Source organism: Aphelocoma coerulescens, chromosome 4 (genome assembly GCF_041296385.1).
Source record: "Aphelocoma coerulescens isolate FSJ_1873_10779 chromosome 4, UR_Acoe_1.0, whole genome shotgun sequence".
Classification (NCBI taxonomy): domain Eukaryota; kingdom Metazoa; phylum Chordata; class Aves; order Passeriformes; family Corvidae; genus Aphelocoma; species Aphelocoma coerulescens.
In genome coordinates this window covers 27,741,429-27,767,238 of record NC_091017.1, presented here as the reverse complement: position 1 = coordinate 27,767,238, position 25,810 = coordinate 27,741,429, and the positions used below count along the sequence as shown (strand labels likewise).

Below are 25,810 nucleotides of genomic sequence, written 5' to 3'. Positions count from 1 at the left end.
GCCAACATCAGTAACAGTACACTCACCATCTCAGATTTGATGTCAGACAAGAAGAAACACTGCTCATGAGCACAGTTACTACAGGAGTTTCTAGATAGTTCTCCTCTGGGCTGTCTTGTCAGAGATTTGCTGAGACACTAAAGAGTTGGTTTCAGTGTAAATGATTCTCTGTTGCCTTAAGCATGAGAACTAAAACAAGGCAGAGGCTTTAATCCCAAACCACAGCTGCTCAGCAGTAGCTGATGGTCCTGCTCTCCCACCATAAAAGATACTTTAGCTTTAAGACAGGTGGCTTGCAACCTTTCATTTATTTTAGTGCTTGGAAAGCAGCATGATCTTGTATCAATGCCTAAAACTGATACGCTAAACTTTCAATAACTCTACTTGAAAGGTAATGTAAAAATCACAGCAGGCACAGACAGGAGAATTAATTTTGGGGTTTTATTATAAAAGTAAAATAAAAATAAGCATTTAAAAAGCACGATTTTTCAAAAGGAACAGATACAAAAAAAAACTATTTACAAGAAGGAAAATGCCAAACTTGAAAAAATTTTTGGATAAGAGGCACCAAAGTTAAGTTTAAATACATTATTTGAAATATACAAGATTCTTTTCGGGTTCTTTCTTTTCTCTGAGTTGTCACTGTTGTGATTGAAGTCACGATTTTTCTTTGCCAGCTACTTCATGAGCTGGTTTCATGCAACTGTGCTGCAACAATTAGGAAGAGAGCAGCTAGAAACTGTATCCTCCAATTGTTCTATGTGCTTAACCTCTTTAGTAAGTAAGTTTGTATTATGCATTAAAAATTTCTTTTTCATCTGCAAAAGAAAATCCTCCCAGACCAGGAAAGCTCAGTCAGTCTTTCATAGAGTCCAGTCCTGTGTATTAATGCAGCAGTGGAGCCCTGGTTATTGTAAATGGCTTGTAAATGAATACAATTGAAGGAAGCAATGGCTAGGAGTCACATGCTGCAGTTGCCATTGGTTCGGGTTCAGGTGGGATTCTTCCAGTGCACTTTTGGTTGTGAGTTCACTTCCCTCTGGCCAGGATGATGCTGATGTAATCTGAAATGTGCCATTTGTTCCTGCAACTGCATATTGCTAATTGAACATCACTAGTCAGCTATATAATTGCTTTGCCCTGAACTTTCATGTCCATAGCCCAGGGCCATTTTGCCAAGTGTTAGTGAGGACTTGCTGTTCAGAGAGTCTGAATAAGTGAAACTCAGCTTGCGGAAGGAGGTCTCCACACCGCTGTCACATGTGCTTTCAGGGTCTTGAAATCTGCTATTATAGAGCTCACCTGAGGGACAGAGAAAAGGGAAACATTATCAGCTGTGTGGCTTGAGCAAGGTTGCTTTAAGAAAAGTGTAAGGAATACAAACCAACAGGATTAAAGCTCTTCTTTAGGAAAATAATATGAGGTATTATAATAGGAAAAGCTGTGCTGAATGTTTCCAGGCCACCAGAGCATGTGATCTGATGTACTGCTGGCAGAGATCAACTTGCAGCTGGAGCTTGATGGGATGAGAAGCCTGGTGCTCTGCTGACGCTAATGGTGTCACTGCACTCTGGTCAGGACTCTGTCTGGCTATGGCAGTTGCAGAGCAAAAGGTTCTCTGGTTCTCAGAGACACACTGTGCAAGTGTACAGCTCCAGGATGAGGCTCCTAAAACTTTTAATTCATGTTATGTCAACTTATAGATTTCTTTTTGAGACAAATACTTTGAAGAGTTGCATGTAGTAAGTGACCCCAGAACAGGAACAAGTCAGCAGCATCTTTCACCTGTGAAGGATCCACAGAAGGAGTGCCTGACTGGAAGAGGTCAGTATCCGAGCTGAAGGTATGCTGTGGGATCAGTGTGACTAAAGCAGTGGTGGCATCTTAGAGGTAAGTCTTGTTTATCTAAACAAACATCTTAAAATAAACAGTGTGATGCCCTCCATTCATGTTGCAAAGGAGCAGAACACCTCTTACCCTTCACAATGAATCTAAAGGGGCAGTATGTGTACGAGCACATTTCTGGGTGGGTGTGAAGGTTTATTCCATGACTGACCAAACAGTTTTCTACAGAGAGTAAACTGGCAACGTTAGACTGGAATGGAGTGACTGTGGTGTTTCTTTTTTCTTTCCAGAAATAACTACAGTATTTTAATACAGGGTGTAAGGATCCACATTAGGGTACAAGAAGCACTACTAGTGTTTGAATAGGAAAAAACAAAGGTTTTTTTACTAAACCTGGCCAGGCAATGACTGAACATCCCTGATGACAAACTTCTCACAATCTGTCTTTTTCTCGTAGTAGAGTTTCCTGCCCTGTAGGACCTCCAGCACTGAGGATGCTCAGAATTCAACTGGATATAACATGGGAAACCTCATGTAATGTTCCACTGGCCCCACTCTGAGCAGGTAGTTGGCCAGCAGGACTGCTTGAGTCCTGTGTAACCTAATCAGTCCCCAATTTCTCTGCCTACAGAACACTGTGGAAGGAGAAATTTAATATCAGTCTTACTGAGAAGTTTAGGAGCCCAAAACATTTTTCATTATCCAGCTATGAGGGGCGAAAAAAAGTGAAAAGCTAATGGCACTTGTACATGCCTCGGAGGTAATTGCCTACATTCCCAGTACATCACCATTAGCAAATGGCAAGTGTCTGGTTTTAGCAAAAGGCAGCAGTATAATGAATGCTATGATGCAGGTATGCTGATTCAAGTGGTCCATTTTCCCTCTCTCTTCTAGGCCTAGCAGCTATCTGTGATGAGAGCAGTCATGCTGCCATAAAATATTTCTGAAACCAGTAAGGAGGTGAAGCAGTGTGTGCAAGAAGGTGTGCAATCTATCAGCAGTCTTAGATAGAGTGGGGAGGGAGAATTGAAAAAAAGTCCTAAATAAAGCTCTTCATATTTTGCTGTCAATTTTACCTGTCTCTCCATTTGCAAAGGTGAGTGGTGATGATGAGGGAAGAGCTTTTGCTGAACTGTCCTCCAGGGGAGACAGTCTGCGTGAGCTGGATAGTGCTTCCTGAATTATCTCTATGGCTTCTGTGTGATCCATCTGTCTCAAAGCAGCGATGAGCTCCTGAACTGTACCACCAGAAACCTGCAAGAGCAGACATCAGATGCTCAGCATCATCCAGGCTGGCTAAAACTGCAGGGCTGCACTGTCTCACCATGCAGGAGGACAAGGTTCTCTGCATGTCTGAATGTTCTCTGTAACTTGTTATAGCACATTACCTCATAGTTATCCAGCAGAGTTTTCGATGGGGAAGGGCTCAACCTGAAGGCATTATTAAGTATGCCAAGACCCAGTTTTTGTGCTAGGGTGGACCAGTTTTTGGTCGGATCAGGCAATTCCAATAGTTTGTAAAGCTGCATCTTGGAACTCTCACTCAGCTCTCTCAAATGTCCTGGGGAACAGAGAAATATGTTAATTTATTATTTATACAAATCATGCACCAATTCATTTTTAAGCAGAAACAAAGCCAAAGTGAAGACTATTTGAGAGTCCAATCCCAGCACTTACAAATGTCTTGCTGCAATACCATGTCCTTGAGACCTCTTAAGGGAATCATGCTCATTCTGTGAGTGAGAGGGTGGGAGGGCATCTCTCCTCTCTCACCAGCTCAGTTACAAGCTATTGCAGGACAATGTCTTCTCACCACTACAGTTTCAGTACTCAATTACTAGAGGGATATTGTCAATTCTTTATAGGTGTTACCTTGTGTCAGTAAGTCCTCCAAAACCTCTGCTGACTCATAGGGTTTGCCATTCAATATGTCATACACCTAAGAGAATACACTGAAGTCAGTATTTAGCAGAAACCGGGTTAGTGTCCTTTAAGTCTCAGCAGTGTGGTATAAAGCCCTAATTCCATCTGTAAATCAGCATTTTTTTCCTCTCCCAGGGTCAGTGTGACTCAGGATACTGTAGAAAACCTGTGCTAAACTTTAGCAAGAAATCTTGAGAAGTTAATCTCCCTTTACCTTAAGCTGTGTCAGCTGGCAACTATTTTCAAGACACAGAGGAAGCCTTGGCAGTAAATAAATGGCAGAAGCAGTGGCTAAGCAAGGAGTTGCTGCCTGTCTGCAACTAGTCATTTAAAATGAAGCCTGGGTTAGATTTTCACCTAAGGCTGGTACCACTCCCCAGCTCCAGATGATTAGAGATGCTGACTGCTTGTCCTTTACACTCACACCAAACCAAATGCACAGTAATCAGCTTAATCACTGTTGGGGGAGCACACAGGAGTGCGTTTTCCCATCACACACAGGCTGCAATTCTGAAGAACACTCGGCAGAGAAACCCACTGGAGAGTGAGCCTTCAAACACAAGCTGCCCACCCAGCTAAATACTTTCCCACACTGAAGACTGTACTGCAACTACTTGAAGAACTGCTTGGTCATTTCTGTTCAGCAGCGTTAGTCTGTAGCTTTCTTCCAGTGCTGTTTCACCAGGGGAGTTTTATGGCTGAATTAGCCTAATTTTTGATGGCAAATTAGTTGAATTAATTGAAATAATTGTGGATGCAGTGAAAGGAGCTGGCTGAGAGAGCTGAGCTATCCTTTATAATTAGAAAAAAACCAACAAAAAACTGAACGAGAAAACAGACCACATACCTCACAATTGGCTGCCATATCCAGTGGTGTTGTTCCAGGCACAATCCCTTCGTCATCTTGATCATCTTTCACATCATCTAGATCAAACAATGGCTCAAAGTTCTCAATGTGAGGATTTGCACCTGAAGAACAAGTGGGGGGTCGGGGGGAAAATCAAAGAAAGAGCTTCAAGTTGCTTCTCAACGATATTTAAAATAGGCATTCTATGTACTGAATGACAAATCAGCTAATTTAGCTACTCCCGCTAAATGATATTTGATATTAAGCTAGCAAGTAGCTCTGTTTATCAATTACATTTAAATGCTGTCACATCTCTGTATAATGCTACTCTCCATTATAAAAAGGGGGGAAAATGACAAGCAGAGCATTAGGGTGCAAAGAAAGAGCTCCGGTTCCATCAACTGATTTCCAGTCCCATCTTGCCTCACACAGCACAGCACGAATGTGATGAGGTGATGGTGTGGTGCTGCTTTTTAGTGTCAGAGAAAGTGGGGCTGTTTTTAAAAGACCAAGCAGACAACCTCAGCAATGGGAGGCTCGGGCTTCCATTTCAAATGAGAAAAATCAGGTTTAAATACAATTGACAAAGTGTTCCAGTAAATACTCCAACCTAATTCTTCCACAGTGACAGCAAATAGGAGACACTTACAAGCTCATGCTTCAGTGATGGGATGGTTTTTTGGCTTTTTTGTTTCTAAAGCAGTCCAACACTTATCCCAGATATATAAAAAAGTCTCTTCACTTCTTCAGCTATAAAAGCTACAAAAGATAATCAAAGAACTTCCCAAAGTCCTCCAGAGATTTTTTTGGACCAACATAATTTGCCTTTCTAGCCATTAGATGGTGCTGAAGAGTGATTAGTATAGCATCTCAGAGCAGGACTTTCTGAGGAAATTCAGACCTTCGTGCTTTTAACATCTGACTTCCTCCATCCATTAAACAAGTTCACTGGCACATTCTCTCCAGCTTGCAGCCTTCTAACTTGAATTGTCACTGTGAAAGTAAACTCTACAGCAAAGATCTATTTCCATACCTGCTGCTTTGAGAACTGCTGCCAATTTTGTTGAGCCCCTTCCAGCTGCTATGTGAAGTGGAGTTGTCCCATCATATGTAGTGCTGTCCACATCTGCATCACCCTAAGTTTTTATTGAATGGCAAAAAGAAAAGAAATCTGTACAATGCAGCTGCAGAGGCTCATGTCAGCACAAACAATGCTACTGTGTGAGTAAGCAGCATTCCATGCCTGGTTGTATAAAAAACTCTAATTGCTGCCTGAAAAGAAGGAATTAGAAAGTAACTACAACTGTCTGCATGCATATGGTGGGTTGTGTGCTCCAGTGTTAGAGCAGGAGGCACAGTGTATATATCCAAATAGGTCAGGTAGATAAAAGCCACTGTGCATTCCCTGTAAAAGTTCTGCCCATGGCCTTTGGAGTCTGAGTGGTGTGCAGAGAATCCTGCCTTGCTGCTGCTCATCAGAAGGGCAGCCAGGCTGGTGGCACATCCATGCATGAACACTGAGGAAAGCTACTGTGGCCAGCTGGGGCGTGTAGAATTAAGGATACCAGGATCGAGGTGTTAGAGATGAGACAAATATTTATAGATTACACAACTGCATCTCTATGCACATCTCTGTGCATGTTCTACTTCACACAGAAGAAGAGATGAACATGTTCATGAGTAACTACAGTGCCTGCCAGGATTACTCAGTACAAATTATACATGGCATATGCAGTCAGGTTAGGGTCACAAACTCTACATTCCTCAACTTGGGCAAAATATTCACCAGCAATGCTGAACAAAACAGTAACATTACTAGTAATTTTGCCATTATACCAGTTCAAGTAATCTAGTCAATAAACAGGAGCCTCCCCCCTTACTCCTGCTTTTCTGAAGCACTCAAGGATTGTCAACAGCTTTTAAATTTGTAATTGAAAGGACCTGGGAGAAAAAAAATCTGCCCTTACCTCAAGCAAAAGGCAGCCTGCCAAAGGGATGTTCTCTTGTTCAACAGCCAAATGCAATGCGGTTCGTCCAGATTTTTGTTCCTGAGCATTGACATTAACTCCAGCAGCAATCAGCTGTTTGAGGCAGGACATGCTATTTGCCATCACTGCCATGTGAATTGCACTGAGACCTACACAAAACAAAATCCATCCACCATCATGTGCATTAATATTTTTATAATTCAGAAATATCAGAGTAATGGGTTTTGAAGTGAGAGACTTCTAAAATGAGTTACAGTTGCAGGTAGTTACTGTAGTTACCTGAGCAGAAGTAACATATTTTGCCTGCTTATACACTAAAAGATGATAGAATCATAGAATTGTTTGGGTTGGAAAGATCATCTAGTTCCACCCACCTGCCGTGGGCAGGGACACCTTCCACCAGACCAAGCTGCTCAAAGCCCCATCCAACCTGGCCTTGAACCTACTTTCAGGAATGGGGCATCCACAGCTTCTCTGGGCAACTTGTTCCAGTGTCTCATCATCCTCACAGTTCCATCCTCACAGTGAGCCATTTCTTCCTTATACCTAATCTAAACCTACCCTTTGTCAGTTTAAAGCCATTCTACCTTGTCCTATCCCTACATGTCCTTGTAAAACACCTCTCCAGCTTTCCTTTAGCCCCCCTTCAGGGACTGGAAGGTGCTATAAGGTCTCCTCAGAGCCTTCTCTTCTCCAGGCTGAACAGCCCCAGCTCTCCCAGCCTGTCTGCAGAGGAGAGGTGCTCCAGCACTCTGAGCATGTTCATGGTCATCTCTGGCCCTGCTCCAACAAGCCCATGTCCTTCTTATTTTTGTTGGGGGCCCCAGACCCTAAGGGAGTACTCCAGGTGGAGGCTCAGGATGAAGATAATGGTGTTAAAAATATGTTCTTTGTGCATAAATTGGAACTTGGAGAGCCAAAACTGTATAAGAAAAAAAAATCAAGATTACAAGGTGGAACAGAAGGCAGGAACTACAGAGCTCACCAAGAGCATCTCTTTGCCTCAAGAGAGTAGCCTTAAAAATAAAATCTGCATCTTGATAGTAAACAAGTAGGTACCCCACACTGGCCCCATCTGCTACTGAACACCTCTTCTAGAAAGTGGTCTGGGGAGTAAGTGGTGTATTTTAGTATCATCCTCCTGTAAGGTCACAGTGACCTGACACCTCAAGAATACCTGCACCAGAAAGATAATAATAAAACCTTTTCTTTTAAAAACCAAGAAATGAACCAAAACCCAACCAACCAAAAAATCCCCTCTCTCTCTGAGGAGGTTTTTTGAATCCATAATGACAATTTTAGGTCAGATATTTTTCAATCCATTAGAGCAGGAGTACTAAATTGAAGTCCCCTGTGCAGTGAAAAATGGAAGAACCGTCTGTGGTTATTTTACAGGCTCTAATTCTGTATGGTCACAAAGTACCAGATACAAAACTAAATACTAGTCCAGAAACTATTTCTAAGGGGATTTCATTCACTAGACAGGAGGAAACATTTTCTTCTGGGGGGATTTTTCAAAAAACACAATGGTGGCATAAGGAACAAGGTGAACACAGTGCTTGAGGTTCTGAGACATTGAAGAAAATGTACAGTGACAAAAATTCAAATCCATACTGTGCCACATGACCATTACCAATCTTTCTGTTCTGTATAATTAGAAAACTGACACATCTGTGTTCTCTCATCTGTGCCTGCAGGCATATAAAAATGAAGGACAGCATATGCAAAATGGGGAAAGATGTTATTTTCAAGGTCTGTATCTATCTGTGTAGAAACATCGTGTTGGCAGGTATTTCTTTCCATACCTTCTCCATTGGGGAGGTTGACCATCGGAGACACCCTCTCATGCTTGAGGAGTAGACTCAGAATCTTGTCATCTCCTTCAGTAGCAGCTAAATGTAAGACAGAATTGCCGTGGCGATCCAGAAGGCTGACATCTGCTCCAGCCTTCAGCAAGTCTTCCACCACCTTTGCCTGCTTTGTGATTACTGCCAGGTGCAGGGGAGTCTGCAAGTGACAGAAGCAAGCCATGAGAAGATAAGCCACAATTACATCACTTCTGCAGAAATCTCTGAAACCCATAAAAGCTCCTAGTGTGAGAAGATGTTACACCACTCCAAAGCCAACAGAAAATAAAAGCTTGCATATGTGTGCATTCTTTTCTACTGAACACTTCAAACAGGGTTTCTACTTACTGGAAATAAAAGCTGCCTTGCCAGTGTCAGCAGCTGGACTTTGGGAGGAACAAAGATGTTGGCTACTCTATAAGCAAGGGCACTGACCTGGCTATTTGAGCATTGCAGTGCGAGGTACTCGGGAAATGAGATAATCCCTGTGGCCCCCACACACTGTAACCCTGCTTCCAGCTGCCCCATTGCCACGTTCCTACCACAGTGGGAGCACATGTGCTTTCCAGGTCCTGCTCAGACCTGCCTTTAGCAATGAATCTCATTTAGCAATGCTCTCATTTTGCTCCCGAATCAGAGATTTGCAGCCATGGGCACAGGAGTTCCTTATCCCTCAAAATGGCTGCACAGAAAAGAAGAAAATTCTGCAGTTCTGTGCATTTGTCAAACTGTAGAACAACTGTGCATTTATGCAGTGTGTGTTGAAGTAACTGATCCCATTTGCACATTGCCCATTTCTGTGCACCTGCAGCACTGAGCAACTCTCAGGCTGAGAGGTTTTGGGACCTTCCAAAGGTTGGTTGCATACTGCATTCTTGTCAGTCTTGCTTCTGAGCAGCATCACACAGACCATACTCAGAAATGCATGTGTTTAAACAGTAAGCATTCTAGTGAGCTCTGGGGAATCGTATTTCCAATACTAAAATAATTTAAAAATTGAGTAAGATTCCATTTCTAGGTCATTATATTAATGGAGGACTTAAAAAAAAAAAGACTAATTCCAGCTCTGCACAATAAGCTTGTGTTTGTCAATAGATCTGTCAACACATTTGCAATTAACTACTGCATCTATAAGGTATATGTCAGCTTTCAGAATATCTGTAGAGAAGGAAAATTCTAGCCCAAGCCTACATTCTCCCCCATCAATGGCTTAAGGTTTAAGTTGAAGGTAGGAAGAGCTGTAGAGGTTCTGGTAGTCAGGGATTTATTTCCTGTGTGGAGCACAGCTTTGCTTCCTGTTTCTGTTAAACACAGGGCAGAGAATTCAATTCAGAATCTTCTGCTTACTTTCAGCAGCCTCCACATTTCAAACTTGCTTTATATGAACATAAAAATGTAAAGGAAAACGAAGTCAAAATAAACCTTCTGGGACTACCTGTACAAAATTTAAACGTGCCTTTACTGTTCACAGCAAAACAAATGACACAAGTGTCAGTGTGCTGCTGAATGGTGTACACAATCCCTTTAAGAGATTCTTCTGCAGGCAGGTTCCCACTACTCTTTTTAAAACCTGAGTTACAATACAAACAGGCCAGACTAAAGTTGAGGATACAGAATTGTGCCTGGCAGTTATTTTCCTCCTAGGTAAAAGACAAGGGAATGGGCTTTTCTCAGTTACTGCAGAAATGAGAGGGAAATCTTGGTGCTCGTGGGCAGTAGCAAGGGCATAGGTTATTATGGCTTCCGCATGTGCCCACAGGTATGTGCCTACAGATAACTGATGACGCAGGAACTGACTCATGATCCCAAGTTAACCAGTGTCAGAAAGGTCAGAAGAGCCCAGAGTTGGCACATGGTAATCCATACCTCTGGCTTAGTAACAGAGAAGCCAAATGCTGAAGCCATGAACTGAAGAATTGACTCTTTTTGGCCTGTTCAACACTTAACCCATGGAAACACTTCTGTTAACATCAAGCAGAGTTATGGACCAAACCAGTGAAAACATACTCTCTTTCCTCCACCACCTTCCAATATATCCTTGTTTCTAAACTTGTTTGCTGAACTTGTCTGATCTCTTCCACAGACAGCAAGTTGTACAATTTCTTCTCTACCCTCTGAACAATCAGCAACACTTACACCCCCACAACTGCGCACCTGATAGAGGTCATTTCTCATGTTAATGATGTCCTTGTAATTCAAATCGGGCATCACTTCCAAGAGGTTTTTCACCAGGTCAGTATGAAGGTGGATAATTGCTAAATGAAGGACACTGAAACAAACAAAGAACAGATTAACAATTTCACAGTGTTGTCAAATTTATTACAAAAATGTCAAGGCTTTGCTGTAGATCTGACTATATTCTGATATAAACATTTGACTGTTAGAGGTAATGATTCCAGCACTAAGTACCAACACCTAAAATGAATCCCAGCATTAAAAAAAAGCAGGTCAGAAGGTAACTGCTTAACCCTTCAATCACAAAAGCAAACTCAGGATGGCTTTTGTTGGCCCTCAGTGTAACTTCACTACTAGGCTAATAGACAAAATGTGTGGCACAATTATTTCAGAAATCCTCAGATTCTCTGCTGGTTTGCTCTTTTTTCATATTTTGAATTATGCAGCAGATAAACACTTCTTACTGTCAAAACCTTCCTGCAGAATTTCCACAGACCTCTCTGCCACCGAAGCAGATTTTCCCTTGGGGGTTTCCCCAGATCTGTGGGTTTTTCTTTTATTTCGTTTTCAAACAGCAGAATGACTAAGGACTCAGGCCCAATGACTAACAACCACAGGACCTGCAGCAGTGGCCAGGGGCATCATGCCAAAAAAGCACCTGTTTTGAGAGATGAGTGACTGCATAGCAAGAGAGTTCACTTCTGCTGTGTTAATGCAATGGCCCTTCCTGTGCTTTTCTCCAGAGGCAGGTCCCACACCACCAGCCTGAGCAGCTGGACATGCAGCATGGCACCAGGAAAAAAGCAGGTTGTGAATCCCATCACCCCTGTCCCACAGAGTTCCATTTGCCTTGTTCCCTTGAGATTTCATTTGAAATTCATGCCCTTTGTTTTGAAACACATCCTGCCAAGCACTTCCTTAGCCGATGCTGGCCACCTTCTAGAGTCATCTTTTTAGCAAGTTGCTGCTGACACAAAATATCAACATGGGACCTGTGGTGTGTCTGTTATGCCACTCCAGAAATACCTGAATAGTTTCAGATTTACACTTTTGTCAGAAAAATAAAAAGAAGTTCTGTGCCATTCAAGGCAAGGAGTCATCCTGAAATTGAGATGGAGAGCAGTGAAAACCAGAAGATATTTTTAAAAAAGAAAAAAAAAAGTAACTTACAAACCAATCTCATCCTTAAAGGGTGTTTTTTATTGATTCTATACACTGCCACTGGAAGTACTATGGCACCTTGCCTCCTTCAACTCTCTTGTGCTGTTCAGTCTCACCATTACTGGAAAAACAGCTGTTCCTCTGCTCTGACAGATGCTTTTTATTATGCTCTGTATCATGCTGACATTTTATTTCCAAATCTCACTTCAGAAACACATTTGTTCTTCTACTGCTTTTAGTTCTCTTTTCAGCAGCAAGGATTTTAATTTTACCCTACCATTATATGTGATGCTGCTGACTAGACCATGAAAGGTCAGCTCCATTTCTTAAACATTCCTACGTGAAAAAATGCATTTGAGCACCACTGTAGAGCCATCAGATATCTACAGATCAGTGGTACTGGTATAAATACAGTCACAGCCAGTGTTACTGAGTGTCAGCAGCAGTAAATATACACTCATCACAGATTGCTGGGTTCTGTCTCAAAGCCATAAATAGTTGACAGCAACATTTTTTTAAAGCCTTACTCAAAAACTTTTTAGTTGCCTTATAATTTTAATGATTAAAGTGAAAATTGAGGCAATTTATTAATTAATTTTGACCTTTTCCTTCTCTCCTAAGAGAGAGCTGGAAGACAATCACCAAAGCTTCACTTTGTAAAAAAAGTTTTGAAGTAATACAGATGTATGACATGCTCACAGAATAAATCCATCTCAGGAGAAAGGCAATGTGAACTTGAGCCTCACATACTTGCAGGTACTTCTTGATTCAGGAAGAAAACAACTATTTATCATCATTCTAAAAAGTATTGTAACTTAGTTAAAATGCCCTGCAAGTCCAAAACTGAGGAGCACTTTATTGATATTTAAATGCAGGTCCTACTTGCTCAAGACTCCTCTAACCCCCCACCCCTTTTTTTTTTTTTTAAACACAGAAGCTGTGCTGTTCATAATGCTTGCAGATTTTGTTGCTAGCTCCCACCTCGTTCATATTCTTGCTTATCTCAAAGCAGACATAAGGTTTCCAGTTGGAAAGCAAAGCTAGTAAAGTAGCTCTCTCTGATTGTGCAGTCCTCTATCTGTAATCTGAGACCTATATTCACTGAAAATGGAGTGAAAGCAACCTATCTCAGAATAATTGAACAGTGAGATACAGGTCTTGGTCACGTGAAATTTTCTTTCTAGTTGGACACCTTGAGGCTGTATGGCTTCTTCTGTTCAAAACACTACAATTTAAGGAAATACAGGTGATTGCACAGCACCTGCCAGCTAAAAAGTGAAGATGTGATAGTGTCACTTGCTTATTCAAGAGATTATCTTTGCCTATGGTTTAGAGATTCTTCTGCTGAATTTCATTTTAAATAACTACTGATCATTAGTTCCTCACAGTACTTCACTCTGAGTTCACAGAATCTGCATGGCTGTAGAGGAACAAAGTGCATTTCCACTCCAACTCACATTATTGAAGGACTGATGTGCAAATATTAGCGGCCAAGTCTGCCACAAACCTCTGTGCAATCCCTTGGAAGACAACAGTACAGTACAGACATAAGCAAGAGCAAAATAATGTCCTCTGGGAAGAACTTGGTGTCAGTGGGAGAAATGCAGTATGGACCCTCCAGCTATGGTTTCTACATCTCCTGGTGAATCTCTTACTTGAAGCATCCTTTGAAGAATTAAGGACTTGCATGGAATAAAAAGGGCGCTCTCCTTCAGCACCAAGCTGAGGATCCCCATACACCGTGTATCATGAAGCAAGCACAGCAATTCATGCTCAGTCAAGATTTTAAGTAAAAGGCAAAAAAACTCGTAACTCACATGCTCAACATACCCTCAATGACCAGATTACTTTCTGACAGGTGCTGGATCAATGAATTTTATGGTGTACATAACTTCTTTGCAAATGAAACAAAAATGTCTAAATCACAGCTGTACCTCTCCCAAATAGCAGAAAGGAGAGCAGTATTTATTTGATTAGAGCAGTGGTGCCATTGGTGATTGGCACCCGTGAGGGACAGAACAAATTGACTATACCATTCTGCCCTCAAATCCATTGGTTTCAACCCAGTAAGTGCAGTGTGGCCACTCACTTGTCTCCATTATCATCCTGGACAGCAGTGAGATGGCGCTGAGCTGCCAACAGCATCTTCACATCTCCAGTTACGGCATAATCGAAGAGAGCATTGCAGTGACGCCTGGCAAGCTGCATGGCCTTCTCCAGGAACAGAGCACCTGCAACACAAAATTTTGTCTGCATCAGCTCAGTTGTTTTCCGTGGAACACCACCTACTTTTGACAGGCATTTGTGCTGTCACAGAAATACAAAGTGCAGTCCACCAAGCATTATTCACTGCTTCACTGAGATGGTTGCTAATTACTTCTGAGAGATAAGGACAGAGGGAACAAATGCCTTGGAAGAAAAACTAGGTGCATGCTGAGCATTCAGGCAGCAGGAACCCTGAGAACAGTCAAATCTGGAAGCTCCATCTGGTTTGACTAGCACTGAATTAACAGCACTGATGCACAGTTGTGTGTAATGAGACGAAAGGAGCAGAACTTAGATCTGGAACTTGCAGGTCCAAGTAGTTTTGCCTTGAAGAAGCTGAAGCACAGGAAGCCTAAGTGACTCATCAAATATTGCAGAGAAGCTCATAGAAAAGCTATGGAATAAATGCAGGGCTTTGCACTCCTCTTCCAACTCAAATCATGCAGTCTAGCCTGCTTTACGGCAGCAGCACAGAGAGTCTGTTCTTCTGTTTAAAACATTTCACTTTTTACAATGGTTAGTATTTGTATCCTGATTTTAGAATTATAAAATGGACAGCCACTGAGATTTCAAAAAGCAGAAGTTGTCATGGTGGGGAGGCAGAAGGGAGAAAGGAGAGAAAAGAAACTCATTTGCAGAAAAAAGTAACTCCAGCTGCTCTGTCAATACTTCTGTGGTTCTGTATCAGCAAGAAACTAGTGAAAATGAAACAGATGAACTCTGAAACTACAACGTCATTCTCTAAAGCAGAAGCATCTGAAACCAGCCTGTATTTTGAACAGTTTCATGTTTTTATAAAATCTTGTAAGGTTGGGAATTACTAAGAGCAAACAAGTACAACAGACTGTGTCATTTACAGCACACATGGGGAGATAATACCCAGGATTTCCAGCTACACAAAACCAGGCATTTAGACTGGGTCAGAAGTGTACCCCTGATGAACACGAACACATCATTCCTCTAAGGCAAAGACTAACTCAGCTATCCATGAAGCTTATTGTTCTGGCCAGTACATCCCTGTGGCTGCTGTACTATATGCCTGGGCTGAAAGATTTATATTTGCTATTTACCTCCTAACACTAAACATGTTATATTCAGGATACATATTCAGGGTAAAGGGTGTTAAACAATTCAGTCTTTTCTTGTTATGCACACTTCCAAAGATCAAAGAACTCGATGCTGAAACTCCCTGGTTTTCCATATCAAACACATGGGAAAGATATCTTTCAAAAGATTACATGCATCTTTTAGCCTAATACCAAATGGTCTAGCCTGCAGTAGCTATTTTATGGAGCCTGTTTTTCTGCACCAATTCTTTGTATAATCAGGAGCTAGAAACTTCCTCCTTTCATGCCATTACAACAGACAAAAAAAGAAATGGTCAGCTTCCAGCCTACAGTGTTCATTGCTTGGAAAACAGGTAAACAATTCTGACCCCTCCTTCACGACAGCTAAATGGACATTACTATTTCTTCATATCAGCACAAGATTTTGTTTTCTGAACCAGTCATGGGATTTATCACAACCAAAACTGCAAACAGCAGGTTGCTTCAACTTTTCTCAAGAGCACCATCTGTTCTCAGGTCACAAGAAGCTACACCTTCGAGCTGTTTACAACTACAGCCCATCTCCTGTGCCACTTTGGATTCCCAAGCCATGGTTTCTAGTGCTGTTAATAGCAAGTGTCAGACAGGGCTGACACACACAAGGTAATGTGCCCTCTCCCTGACCCAGGGAATAACAAAAGTGGTCTAGATCATGTTGCACTTGGTAAAAACCAAACCCAAAAAATTCCTTCCTGCTCAATTCCTACCACTACCAAGTCTCTCTAGTCCAACTACCATTTTTTTCATTTTATGCTAAGCATGATTACTCAAATCCTTTAAAATCAACTGTTAAAAAAAAAAAAAAAATCCAGGAAATGCATGTCTTGCCGTCTGGGAAAGTAGCCTTTATATATTTTAAAGCTCTGCTGCTAAACCAGTTCTGTTGACTATCCTTGCTTTCCTCCTCTCCTTTTGTTTTTTTGCTTGAAATCAAAAGACAAAACCCTTTGCAACTGAATTAAAATGGTAAGATAAAAAAGCAGTTCTTTATTAGAAGCTTCCAGGTGCGTCCATACTTATGGGCTATGGGCACACCCAGTAATGGATTTCTACAGTTTTTTTAAGTTCAGCAAATTATTGTATCTAGCAAACACTGTCCAATTTGAAGAGCAGTTGGTTAAGTAATTTTTCCCCAGGTACTGGGACCATTGGAGCTGGTCCAGGACTTCTTTGCCCCACTTCTTGTTATGTCTTCTAAGATTCTGATTGGAAAATAAAATGTTCTTCTTGTAGGTCCTCTACTTGAAAATAAGACTGAACAGCATTTCAGGAGTGTGTCAGAAGGTTAGCTTATTACTCTAAAATCCAAGAGAAAGGGTAGGCAAAATACCAGGAAATGTATAACCATGTACTAATGGTCTACAAAGCTAAAAATACATGAAAAATACATAAAAAGCAAAAATTTTTAGGCATCAGTTTGATGCATAACACTTTGTACCCAACAGCTATTTTACTGTGTATTTGCCAAATGGAAATTGGGCAAATTTACATTTTAAATTCAAACCTATAATGCTACTTTGAACAAAATTTAACTGTGTTGCAGGGAAGAATTACTGCAACAGTCATCCTAACATCCAATAACTCATCCACTAGAGTCTCTCAAATATCAAAAGCCAAGTCAATTGCTGAGTTATATTCCATCTGCCTTCACTGCTTGCAGCATTCCTTCCTCACACAGATTTATTAAAAGGCAGTGTTAAACATGCCCAGCAAGCAAAGCTGTCTCATCTCCTTGCATGACAAGCAGAAGCTCAAGTGCCCAGTGGCAGTACAAAGGTGGAAGATTATCTACAAAACTAGATATGGGGAGGCACCTTAGATCTGGGGGAATAGAATCCCTCCTGTTTCCTCCAGGAGGCATTACTATGTTCTGAAAACAGCAAGCAGACATTTTTGGAGTTTCCAGACCTTTAATACTTGCTTTGCCCTTACTGCAGTTTGATTTACCCTAAATACATTTACTTGTTCACTTACCCTGCCACCTGCAGTCTGCTTCGCTTACTTCAGTTTTACAGGAAGAAACAGAATCCTCCTTCTCCTCATTAACAGCAGATGTTCTGCACTCAGTCCTCTCCATGGTTTCCACCTTCACATCATGTTTCATGTCCCATTTGTCACTTTGTTTATCAGAGCTCTTCCTGTCTTGTTCAGCTGTACAATTTGATTGACCTTCTAACAAAAAGTAGAATCGTTAGTGTCCTGTACTCTTGCTTTTTTTAATACAAGTGATAAAACACAACCAGACAAAACCAAATGCTGAAAAATCAATACAAAAATTTACTTCAACATAAAACTTATCACTAAACTCATGAACCATAATATTCCAGATGCCAACACACATGGACAGGATAGTGATGTGACTTGCTCTAAAGTGATGTTAAGTTTTTGACAGCCTCTACTTTAAAAATAAACCGTTTTATATTACAACAGATTTACCTCTCTTTTTATGGTACAAGAATCTAAGTCTGAAGTACTCACATGAAATCTAGCAGAATTACTCAGATACATTTTTTTTTCCTAACAGCAAGTTCATCCCCGAGACTCTGGAAATATCTACAGAGTATTCAACATGTACATCTGAAATTCTGTTTCTATTTTAGGAAGCCAAGAGTGTCCTTATTATTAACTTAATCTTTTCAATTGGTTTCTCTGGGCAGTACCAGACTGTGGCAACAAAAGAAGATACATTTTTGGTGATCTAGTCCTTGGGTCACCTGTAATCATCACATTCAAGCAAGCGAAAGGGCTGTTGCTTGAAACAATACACTGAATGCAGAAGCCACATGGAGCGGTTTTGGTGACTGCTTCTCAGGACTGCACAGTAAAAAGGAACTACACTTGGGAGAGGAAGAAAGAGAAGCAGGGCAGTACAACCTACACAAAACCCCTCTGCTGCCAGAGGTTCAAGAAGAGGCCTTCCCCAGCATGCTTAGCTAGAGCTGCCTGACACTTTGGCTCATACTGTAGAAGAAAATACAGGTCAAACTCAATTTAACTGTTGGAAGAAAGACATTTTTGCTGTTACCATGTTTCATGCCAGCATTGGACTTTGTTGTGCCAGGGTGGAAATGCATCCCTCCAAAAGCAGAGTATCCGTATGAAGGAAAACTGAACCCTAAAGAAAGGAAAAAGGTTAAGAATTAATAGAATTACATCCTAAAGCAATGAGAACGCTGAACCTAAAGAAGTGAGTTTTTGTTTTCTGCATATCTTCTGCTTTATTCCATGCAATAAATTTTCCAGGCTAAAGGTGAGCTCTCCCCTACCCCTTCAAAAATCCAGAGAAATTTTAAGTGGTTGGCTAGTGACGCTTTCTTATCCCAACATCCATAAGACCACACAGATGTAGTATCATTACATCTTTCCTCTAAAACTCAACTAAGACATCACAAGCTGCCTCTGTGCTTTTGAATCCTTGTGATTACAACAAATTTGTATTCTGGTGTTACATGTGCTGCTAGCAACAGATGTAGCAATTTGATGCTGCTCTATCTTCTGCTCTAAAAAAAGGGTTGTGGTTCAGATGACATTTCCTGACCTATAGGTTTTTAATACTCTGCTGCAAGAACCAAAGTAATGCTCCTCTGATCCTGCATATCAGATATGACTGACCCTGACTTCAACAGATAGAGCACAGTAGAAAATTTACTAAATAGTATCTCCTGTTTAAATTTAGACACATAAAATGATTATTAACTGAGCTATCTCATGAATTTCAGTGCCTCCAAGACCCTAGGAAGCAACAAATCTTCGAAGTTGGAAGGCAAAGGAGATGACGAAGTGTTTAGAGTAAGGAGATGCTTGATTGAATTGAGTAACACGAGTATAAAGGCAACAGAGTCAGGTCTTATATGCCTAGGAGACAAAATCGTCTTTACATTTTAAAAATCAGCATAAACATCTGTCCTGCTCTCAAAGTAGAACCCTTTTCCCTCTTTGCCCAAACCTGCTGCCTTACCAGAGCCAGCACCACCACCTGTTCCCCCATACATGCCACCACCTCCGGCGCCACTGCCTCCACCATAGCCATCGGAGAAGTTTGGCATGAGTTTCTGTCGTTTCCTTTGCACTTCTTCTTTATCTGGGATAGAAGGAACAGAGCAAACAGGGAGTCAGTCCTGCTGGTGGCCAGGCACAGCGCAGGGTGTGCATACAGAAAGCACCACTACAGTTGCAAGTTTATAAAGGAAAATGCAAAGTGTGGTAGAACAGTCAACTTTCCTCAAGCTCCAAATAGCAGAAAATTTTTGTATGTGCCAGAGCAGTGAGAACTCCTCTGAGAAACAAGCCAGGGCCAAGTCCCCAGTCAGACCAGCAGCATGGCTTGGGCCTGAGTGGTCTCCTCAGCTGTGTGCTCAGACTCAGGGGATGCATGTGGAGGTGTCTTGGGGGGCTCAGAACTTCCTCCAAAAGTGTCTCATGTACTTAGAGCCCTGGAGATTGTGGTCCCAAATTTCTTCAATGTCTAAGCCAAGGCATGAATCAGCACAAGTGCTCCAAATCACAAGTTTGTTCAAGAAAATTTGCCTTTGGGGAATATAAGCACAGGCTCTTCTTCCAGGCAGATCTACTTCAGAAATGGAGCCTTATCAGAGGATCACAAGCCACTTTGAGTTTCAACAGTGCAGAGTACCTGCAGTGCCCTTTGACTTCTGTTTAAGGGATGGCAAGAAATGGTGAAAACTGTGCTTGCTTGAAATGATTTACTTAAAATATCATGACAGCCACTAGAAGAAAGACAACTTATTTTCAGGCAGAGACATATTACTGTCAAACCATGCTGAGTAGCAGGAGAAAAAAAAAGCCTAAACTTATATTATAGTGTAAGTCCAAAATAAGACTTAGTCCCCCTGGAAAGCAAACCACAAAGATTTAAAAGGACTATGCCCATGACTGGGGAAAGTGAAAATGTCATGACAAGAGCTGCAAAAATAGGGATACAAATATTACATGGGTTAAAGTCCAGTAGAACTGTTGAGAAAAGAACAAAATATCATTTGTTTATTAAACCATCTAGTAGTTTTCAACAGCCATATGACAAAAAGAAATTTCATGCACAGGCATATCAGTCAGTGCATCAGATGAGACAGCTGAATACATGAGACAGTACACTGACAAATCCACGTGCATTGTTTCCAGGTACACATGATGAGTATGTATGTATGCATGCACGCATCAGGCATACTCACACTGATGAGGAGAGAAAACTCTAGAGAGCAATCTAGTCAGAGAAACAAAAAAATCCACATACGTGTGTCTAAGTTTGTGGGAACATTTGCAACAAGGGAAAAATACAGTTCTTAAATGGTAATTTCATTATTAGGTTGCATAGGGGATCTGAAAATGCACATAACAATGTTGAGCTAATTTTACTCGCGTAAGGGGCACATGAAAGAGGTTTGCTTCAAATCTGGCAACTTTGCTCTGCAGTTGTACACTTCACTTCCCTTAGCATTTGTGCAGGAGGTTCCTGAAATCATTACCAAGAAGAAATCCTCTGGCAACTCTGAAAGCTCTCATGCTTTCTGCTATTTTATTCTAACAGTTGTGAAGTAGACTCACTTGGACCACCACCCTCCTCAGCTGTGCTGAATCTCTCACCACTAATGCACATGTATTTTAGAGATTTTGACAGGGAATTGATTTCAACACGGCTCTACCTTAGGCACAGAAAATATTCAAGATTAGAACTCAGTAGTGTAACCTGCAGGCAGGTACACTACTGCCTGGTAAACTGCTAAGCAGAAAGATTATCTTAATACAATGAAACACCAATTATGACTTGGGTCTCAAGGCATTTCCGTATCATCAACATTATTGGTATTTAAAACCGTGACTGCGAATGCCATTCCTGTTGAACATTTCAAATGCAGACTTCAAAGGGCACAGATCTGCTGGTTAAACTTCTTTTCAGTAATAATTGAGGAAGCCGGTCCAATACTGACTATTCTACTTCTGCTAAGCTGCTAAAATTTTAAACGCAAGAGATTGAAACAGCACTTTCCCTGCTCTCACAAGAAGTGTCTTGGGCTTACTTTACTAGTACAGGCAATTGGAAAATTCAGAAACATCAGTGATGTTGGCGTGATGGTAAAAGGTGAGAACTGCAAAATATGTACCTTTTCCACCAGGCACCAAACAGGCTTTGGTTTAGGGTTTGATCTGAAAGCACTGACAGTAAAATCTCCTCAGGTATTATTTGGCAGAAACTCAGAGGAAGAGAGTGCCATCTACTGTATGGACGGGCATGTGTGCATATAGGGAACCTGCAAGGAACAAGCCTCACTTAGAAAATACACATGGATTTACTGCCTACCAGTCCTACAACAACACCTACAAAGCGCATTATAAAGCTACCGCACTGCATACTGACTCTGCCTAAAACACGGAGGCAAATATATTTTCTAAAAATAACAGCTAAAACCAAAAATTCCTCATCCAACCAGTCCTATCTTATTAAAAACATTCCTAGGGACCCTACAGTTTCTGTTCCCAATCTATAAAATGGGTTTAATGAGTTACCTTTGATTTCCGGATAGTAGAGAAAAGGCTTTGGTTCGCTTGTTTCTAGATCAGATTTCCTACGCAGTTGTACAAATACAGATGCTGGCTTTGTGATATTGACATCTCGGTACTTGGGTGTTTTGAACACAATAGCAAACTGTGAAGGAAACAAAGATAAGCATATCTATCACGGAGCATGGCTTTTGACAACTTGGCTTTTACATTTGTGCTATTTGGTAGGTGTTTGTTTGTGGCTTGGAAGGCAAAGTTCAGAGCAAAGGGCTATTACAGCAATAAACTTCCATTTTAGTTTTCAGTTTCACTTCTGAGCTTGACTCCTAAAGCCTTTTGGGAAAGAGGGAACTACCATGCTAAATGCCAGCACATCCCCTATGTCAGTACTGCACCGTTTGTCTCCTCATCGTTTAGCATCTCTTCTGTGGCATTCTCAGTGTGTTCACAGGAGCTCTCAGAGTTGTTTATATATCCAAGTTTATATATCCAAATTTACACCGGTGCATGTTAAAGCAATGGGGCTTTCTCCCAATTTCCTTGTACTATATTCCTAGTTACCTAACAGATATCTTTAAAGAACTGTTAAGTTTATACTACTATTAGGAAGTAACCAACCAAAGAAGAGGTCAGTATGGGATACAGATGCTTTTACCTAATTTACTAACTATAATATAATGCTATCTTACAGAGATGGGATAATCATTAACAAAGGATAAATGCTCAGTTACTTACCTGTCTATGTACATCTGTAGGAGAAAAATCTCCAAAGCCTTCCCACATACCACCATTCTCATCCTCTTCATAGAAACGTATCTGAATATCATCTGCAAAGAACGAAAGAAACACTCTGGGATGCTTGTGCATTTGTTTAACCTTTGGCTATGGTTATTTCAGATAAAAATCAACATGGTTACTTTTTGGCTGGATGACAATACTACACAATACATCAATTACCTTTTATCTGTTTTGTGAAAACAGCAGAAATAACCCATTTTTGACATCAAGTTTAGATCAGCCTAATCCTAATGACTTCACTGAAGTTGCTATTTACTGAGCTGTAAAAAGAGAACTAGGTTCACATCATCTTCCTATTCTAGGGTTATAAAACATTCCAGAGGAGCCTTATTTGGAACAAACATGTAAGGAGGGGAGAACTGGAAGCATGAAATGTAGAAACCACCCTCTTTCCTCCAACAGTTTCAGTTCAAAAAACTGTAGCAAAACCTGAAGTGCCACAGTTCAAGTTCCGCTTGCTGCTGGCAGAGTGCCACAGTGGAGCTGCAGCTCAGAGACGTCGCGGGTGTGAGTGAGCAGTGTGTCAGCAGGGATCCTTCACCCTCCAAACAGCACAGGCCAGAAACACAGCACTTGGCTTCTGCTCCTCTAAACAAATTTTCTTTCATTCTCTTTGTATTTATTTGTTTATATTTTTAGGAAAAGCATCACACTAGTAAATTCCTTCCACAGCACTCCCGGTGAGGAAAAGCTAGAAAAAGCCTGTTCTCTCTTAGGGTGACTGAGGCAGGACAAGCTTCTGTAGCAGACAGACTGCTTCCCCTGGCCCACCACCTGCTAGTCTCAAGACTCTGAACCACCACTTCCAGTCCTGCTGTCCTGCACGCTCAAGTTCCTTCAGGCAGGAGGTTTCTGAAGGCAGTGAGGTCAGGGGAAACCCCAATCTGGCTGAGGGGAAACCCCACCTCAGGGCTTCCACTGAGTCAGACATTTATTTATTTATTTTGTGCGTCAGAGTTATGTTTTATCTCAGTCCTTCTGATGGCAGAGGGTAGATGCACTATTGAAAGAAAATAGTTCTTTCAAAGTCCCTAAAAGCCCCCAAAGCTTTCTCTCTTCCCTAAGTGGTAGAAGGGCATTTACAAGAAAGACATATGGAAAAGGACAGCCTGCATCAACAGAAAATGTCACTATGGTTTTAACAACATGTGCAGGGACTGATTCCAAACAGATGAGAACAGGGCACCCACTCTACCATGTAATCTACACCAGGGTGTCTCAAGTACTACCTGTAGCTGAAAAATACAAAGGATCTCCCTCGCTCCCATCTTTTTTCTTTTTACTTAGCCCAAATATCACCAACCACATTTAACTATTATCTTCCAATACAAAAACAAAGTATCCTAATCCACACTGCCGAATTCTGACACATTCAAAGCCACAAGCAGAGAAAATGAACCTGTGAGAAGTATCTGTTTGCACTGAGTAACCTCTACCATAACCATATAAAAATGAAGTTATTAGCAGCAGTGCTGAACACATTAAGCTCCCATCCATGGAGCTTAATGCTCACACTTACTCTTTACAATCAGGAACTTAGTAATAAGTCAGAAACTTTAGAATAATTCAGAGCAGGTGTTAGTTAATGGAGTCAAACATCACCCAGTACCCACCACCCCTCAAAATTCCAGAACATGGGCAAGGGCAGAAACTTGAGAAGAGCAAATATGATCACATGGTCTCTGTGGAGGCAAGAGAAGCTGAATTTGCTTTGCAATAGACTATTTGGATTTATTACATCTCTGGACTGCTGGCTTCACTTCCAGAAAGGCTGAGTGCTTACAAATTCTGCTGTACTATCAGAGTGAGAGAACACTAAAGACAGCACAGAAGGCTTCATGTGTACTCCAGATGAACACCCTGGTGTACCTTACAATACTCATGACTCTTACCTTTCTGAACCTTGTCACACAGCAGGTAAATCTCTTCCCCTCCTGTCACACACCCTGCTGTTCTGTCCATTCTTACAATTTTTAGGTTGGAGGCATTGGGAGCTTCTATTGAAAGGGAAGATTAAAAACAATGCTTACATTCATAACAGATTTAGATCAAAAAAAGACCCAACCAAACACAACACACAGAAATGCAATAGAAAGACAAGCCTCCAATACAAAATACCTGAATTTGTTTGTGTTTTTTTTTAACATGAATAAATCAAGGACTTTTCATATGTAAGATAATCTTGTATCTTCTAAGCTTTGCCTGAACTGTGAACTACAAAATAAGGTCCCGGCCATTCCAGCACAACTACTGCACAAGCAAAGTAACCCAGCAGTGACCTGCATCCAGGACCCCGCACTAGTACTCATTTCATGACAACAGGGCCATGCAAGAGAATGTAATTTTTTCTTCCCTGCTTTCTGACAGAGTGAACACTCTTGAGAGCTGTTTCCTGTTTCTCACTATCTATAGTGCTTTGCTTTACACTGTGGCTTACTTGAAAGCATGCCAGTTTTTGGCCAGTACACTGGACTGTGATAAAAAAGCCCATGTCCACAGATCTTAGTAGAGGCATTAAGAGACAACTATTGGTCCTCAATACAGAACTATCATCTGATAAGTGAAAGCAGCTGTGACAGGCAAGTTATGGTACCACAAGTTATGTCTGTTCTGCAAGGGAGGCTTGAATGGTGCCAATGAAGTATTCAAAAAAACCCCCAAACAAAACCCAAGAAAAATCTTCTGAAATTAGCAGTCAAGAATTCACCTTGGGAGATCAGAAACTAGTAACTGCCACCTGTGTAGCAACTTACAACAGCAGAAACATGCATACAAAATGTCCCCTTTGTTTGTCTCCTTAGTTTAGGACAGAATTTTTGACATCGCTACATTTCCCAATTAACAGCAAGGAGCAGACTGTAGAAGAATAGTTGCATTTAATACCTTTTGATCTAGACTTTGTACTTAAAAAACAATGATATAGACACAACTGGTGCACAAAGGAGAAAAAAAAGGTACTTTTTCTGAGTCATTACAGAATGACTATCAAGAACATGGGAATCCACAGCCTCAGCAAGGAAAACTCAGGCAGCAGAAAGGGTTCAAGTAAGATGAGTCAGTATAATTTAATAGCATGGAGGAAAACATGAAGTAAAAAAATTCTCTTAGAAAAAAGACATAGGGATGTTCTAAAAAATACTGGCAGATCTAAAGGAACTGGATTGAGAACTGTGGTTATCTTTTAAAATACGGACAAGCAGATGGTTTGCAAAATTGAAAGGTGTCAAATTCTCGACCAAGATAGAAGCAAAGTAATTTTTTTCCTCACATCTCGTGTGACAACACTTTGTCACAGAAAGCAACTGAAAACTCTGCAAAATTCAAGCCCTTCTTATGGAT

At 41.1% G+C, this 25,810-nt stretch overlaps 1 protein-coding gene across 4 annotated transcripts in view; it reads right to left on the bottom strand.

Moving 5' to 3' along the window:
* Positions 1-427: 427 nt before the first annotated feature.
* The window catches only part of NFKB1 (nuclear factor kappa B subunit 1), a 57,905-nt gene continuing 32,522 nt past the window's right edge, over positions 428-25,810 (bottom strand). For 2 of the 4 annotated variants that reach the window (XM_069013261.1, XM_069013262.1), the window contains exons 9-24: positions 24,364-24,468; positions 22,409-22,500; positions 21,680-21,818; positions 19,116-19,238; positions 18,183-18,272; positions 17,132-17,329; positions 13,876-14,017; positions 10,605-10,719; positions 8,409-8,610; positions 6,583-6,752; positions 5,649-5,751; positions 4,616-4,737; positions 3,718-3,784; positions 3,234-3,406; positions 2,922-3,099; positions 428-1,302 (exon numbers count right to left, since the gene is read on the bottom strand). In XM_069013261.1, the coding sequence (XP_068869362.1) occupies positions 1,115-1,302; positions 2,922-3,099; positions 3,234-3,406; positions 3,718-3,784; positions 4,616-4,737; positions 5,649-5,751; positions 6,583-6,752; positions 8,409-8,610; positions 10,605-10,719; positions 13,876-14,017; positions 17,132-17,329; positions 18,183-18,272; positions 19,116-19,238; positions 21,680-21,818; positions 22,409-22,500; positions 24,364-24,468 (2,207 nt within the window). In that variant the 3' untranslated portion in view covers positions 428-1,114. The remainder of the gene's footprint in view (positions 1,303-2,921; positions 3,100-3,233; positions 3,407-3,717; positions 3,785-4,615; positions 4,738-5,648; positions 5,752-6,582; positions 6,753-8,408; positions 8,611-10,604; positions 10,720-13,875; positions 14,018-17,131; positions 17,330-18,182; positions 18,273-19,115; positions 19,239-21,679; positions 21,819-22,408; positions 22,501-24,363; positions 24,469-25,810) is intronic. The other 2 variants (XM_069013263.1, XM_069013264.1) reach the window with 1 other exon arrangement.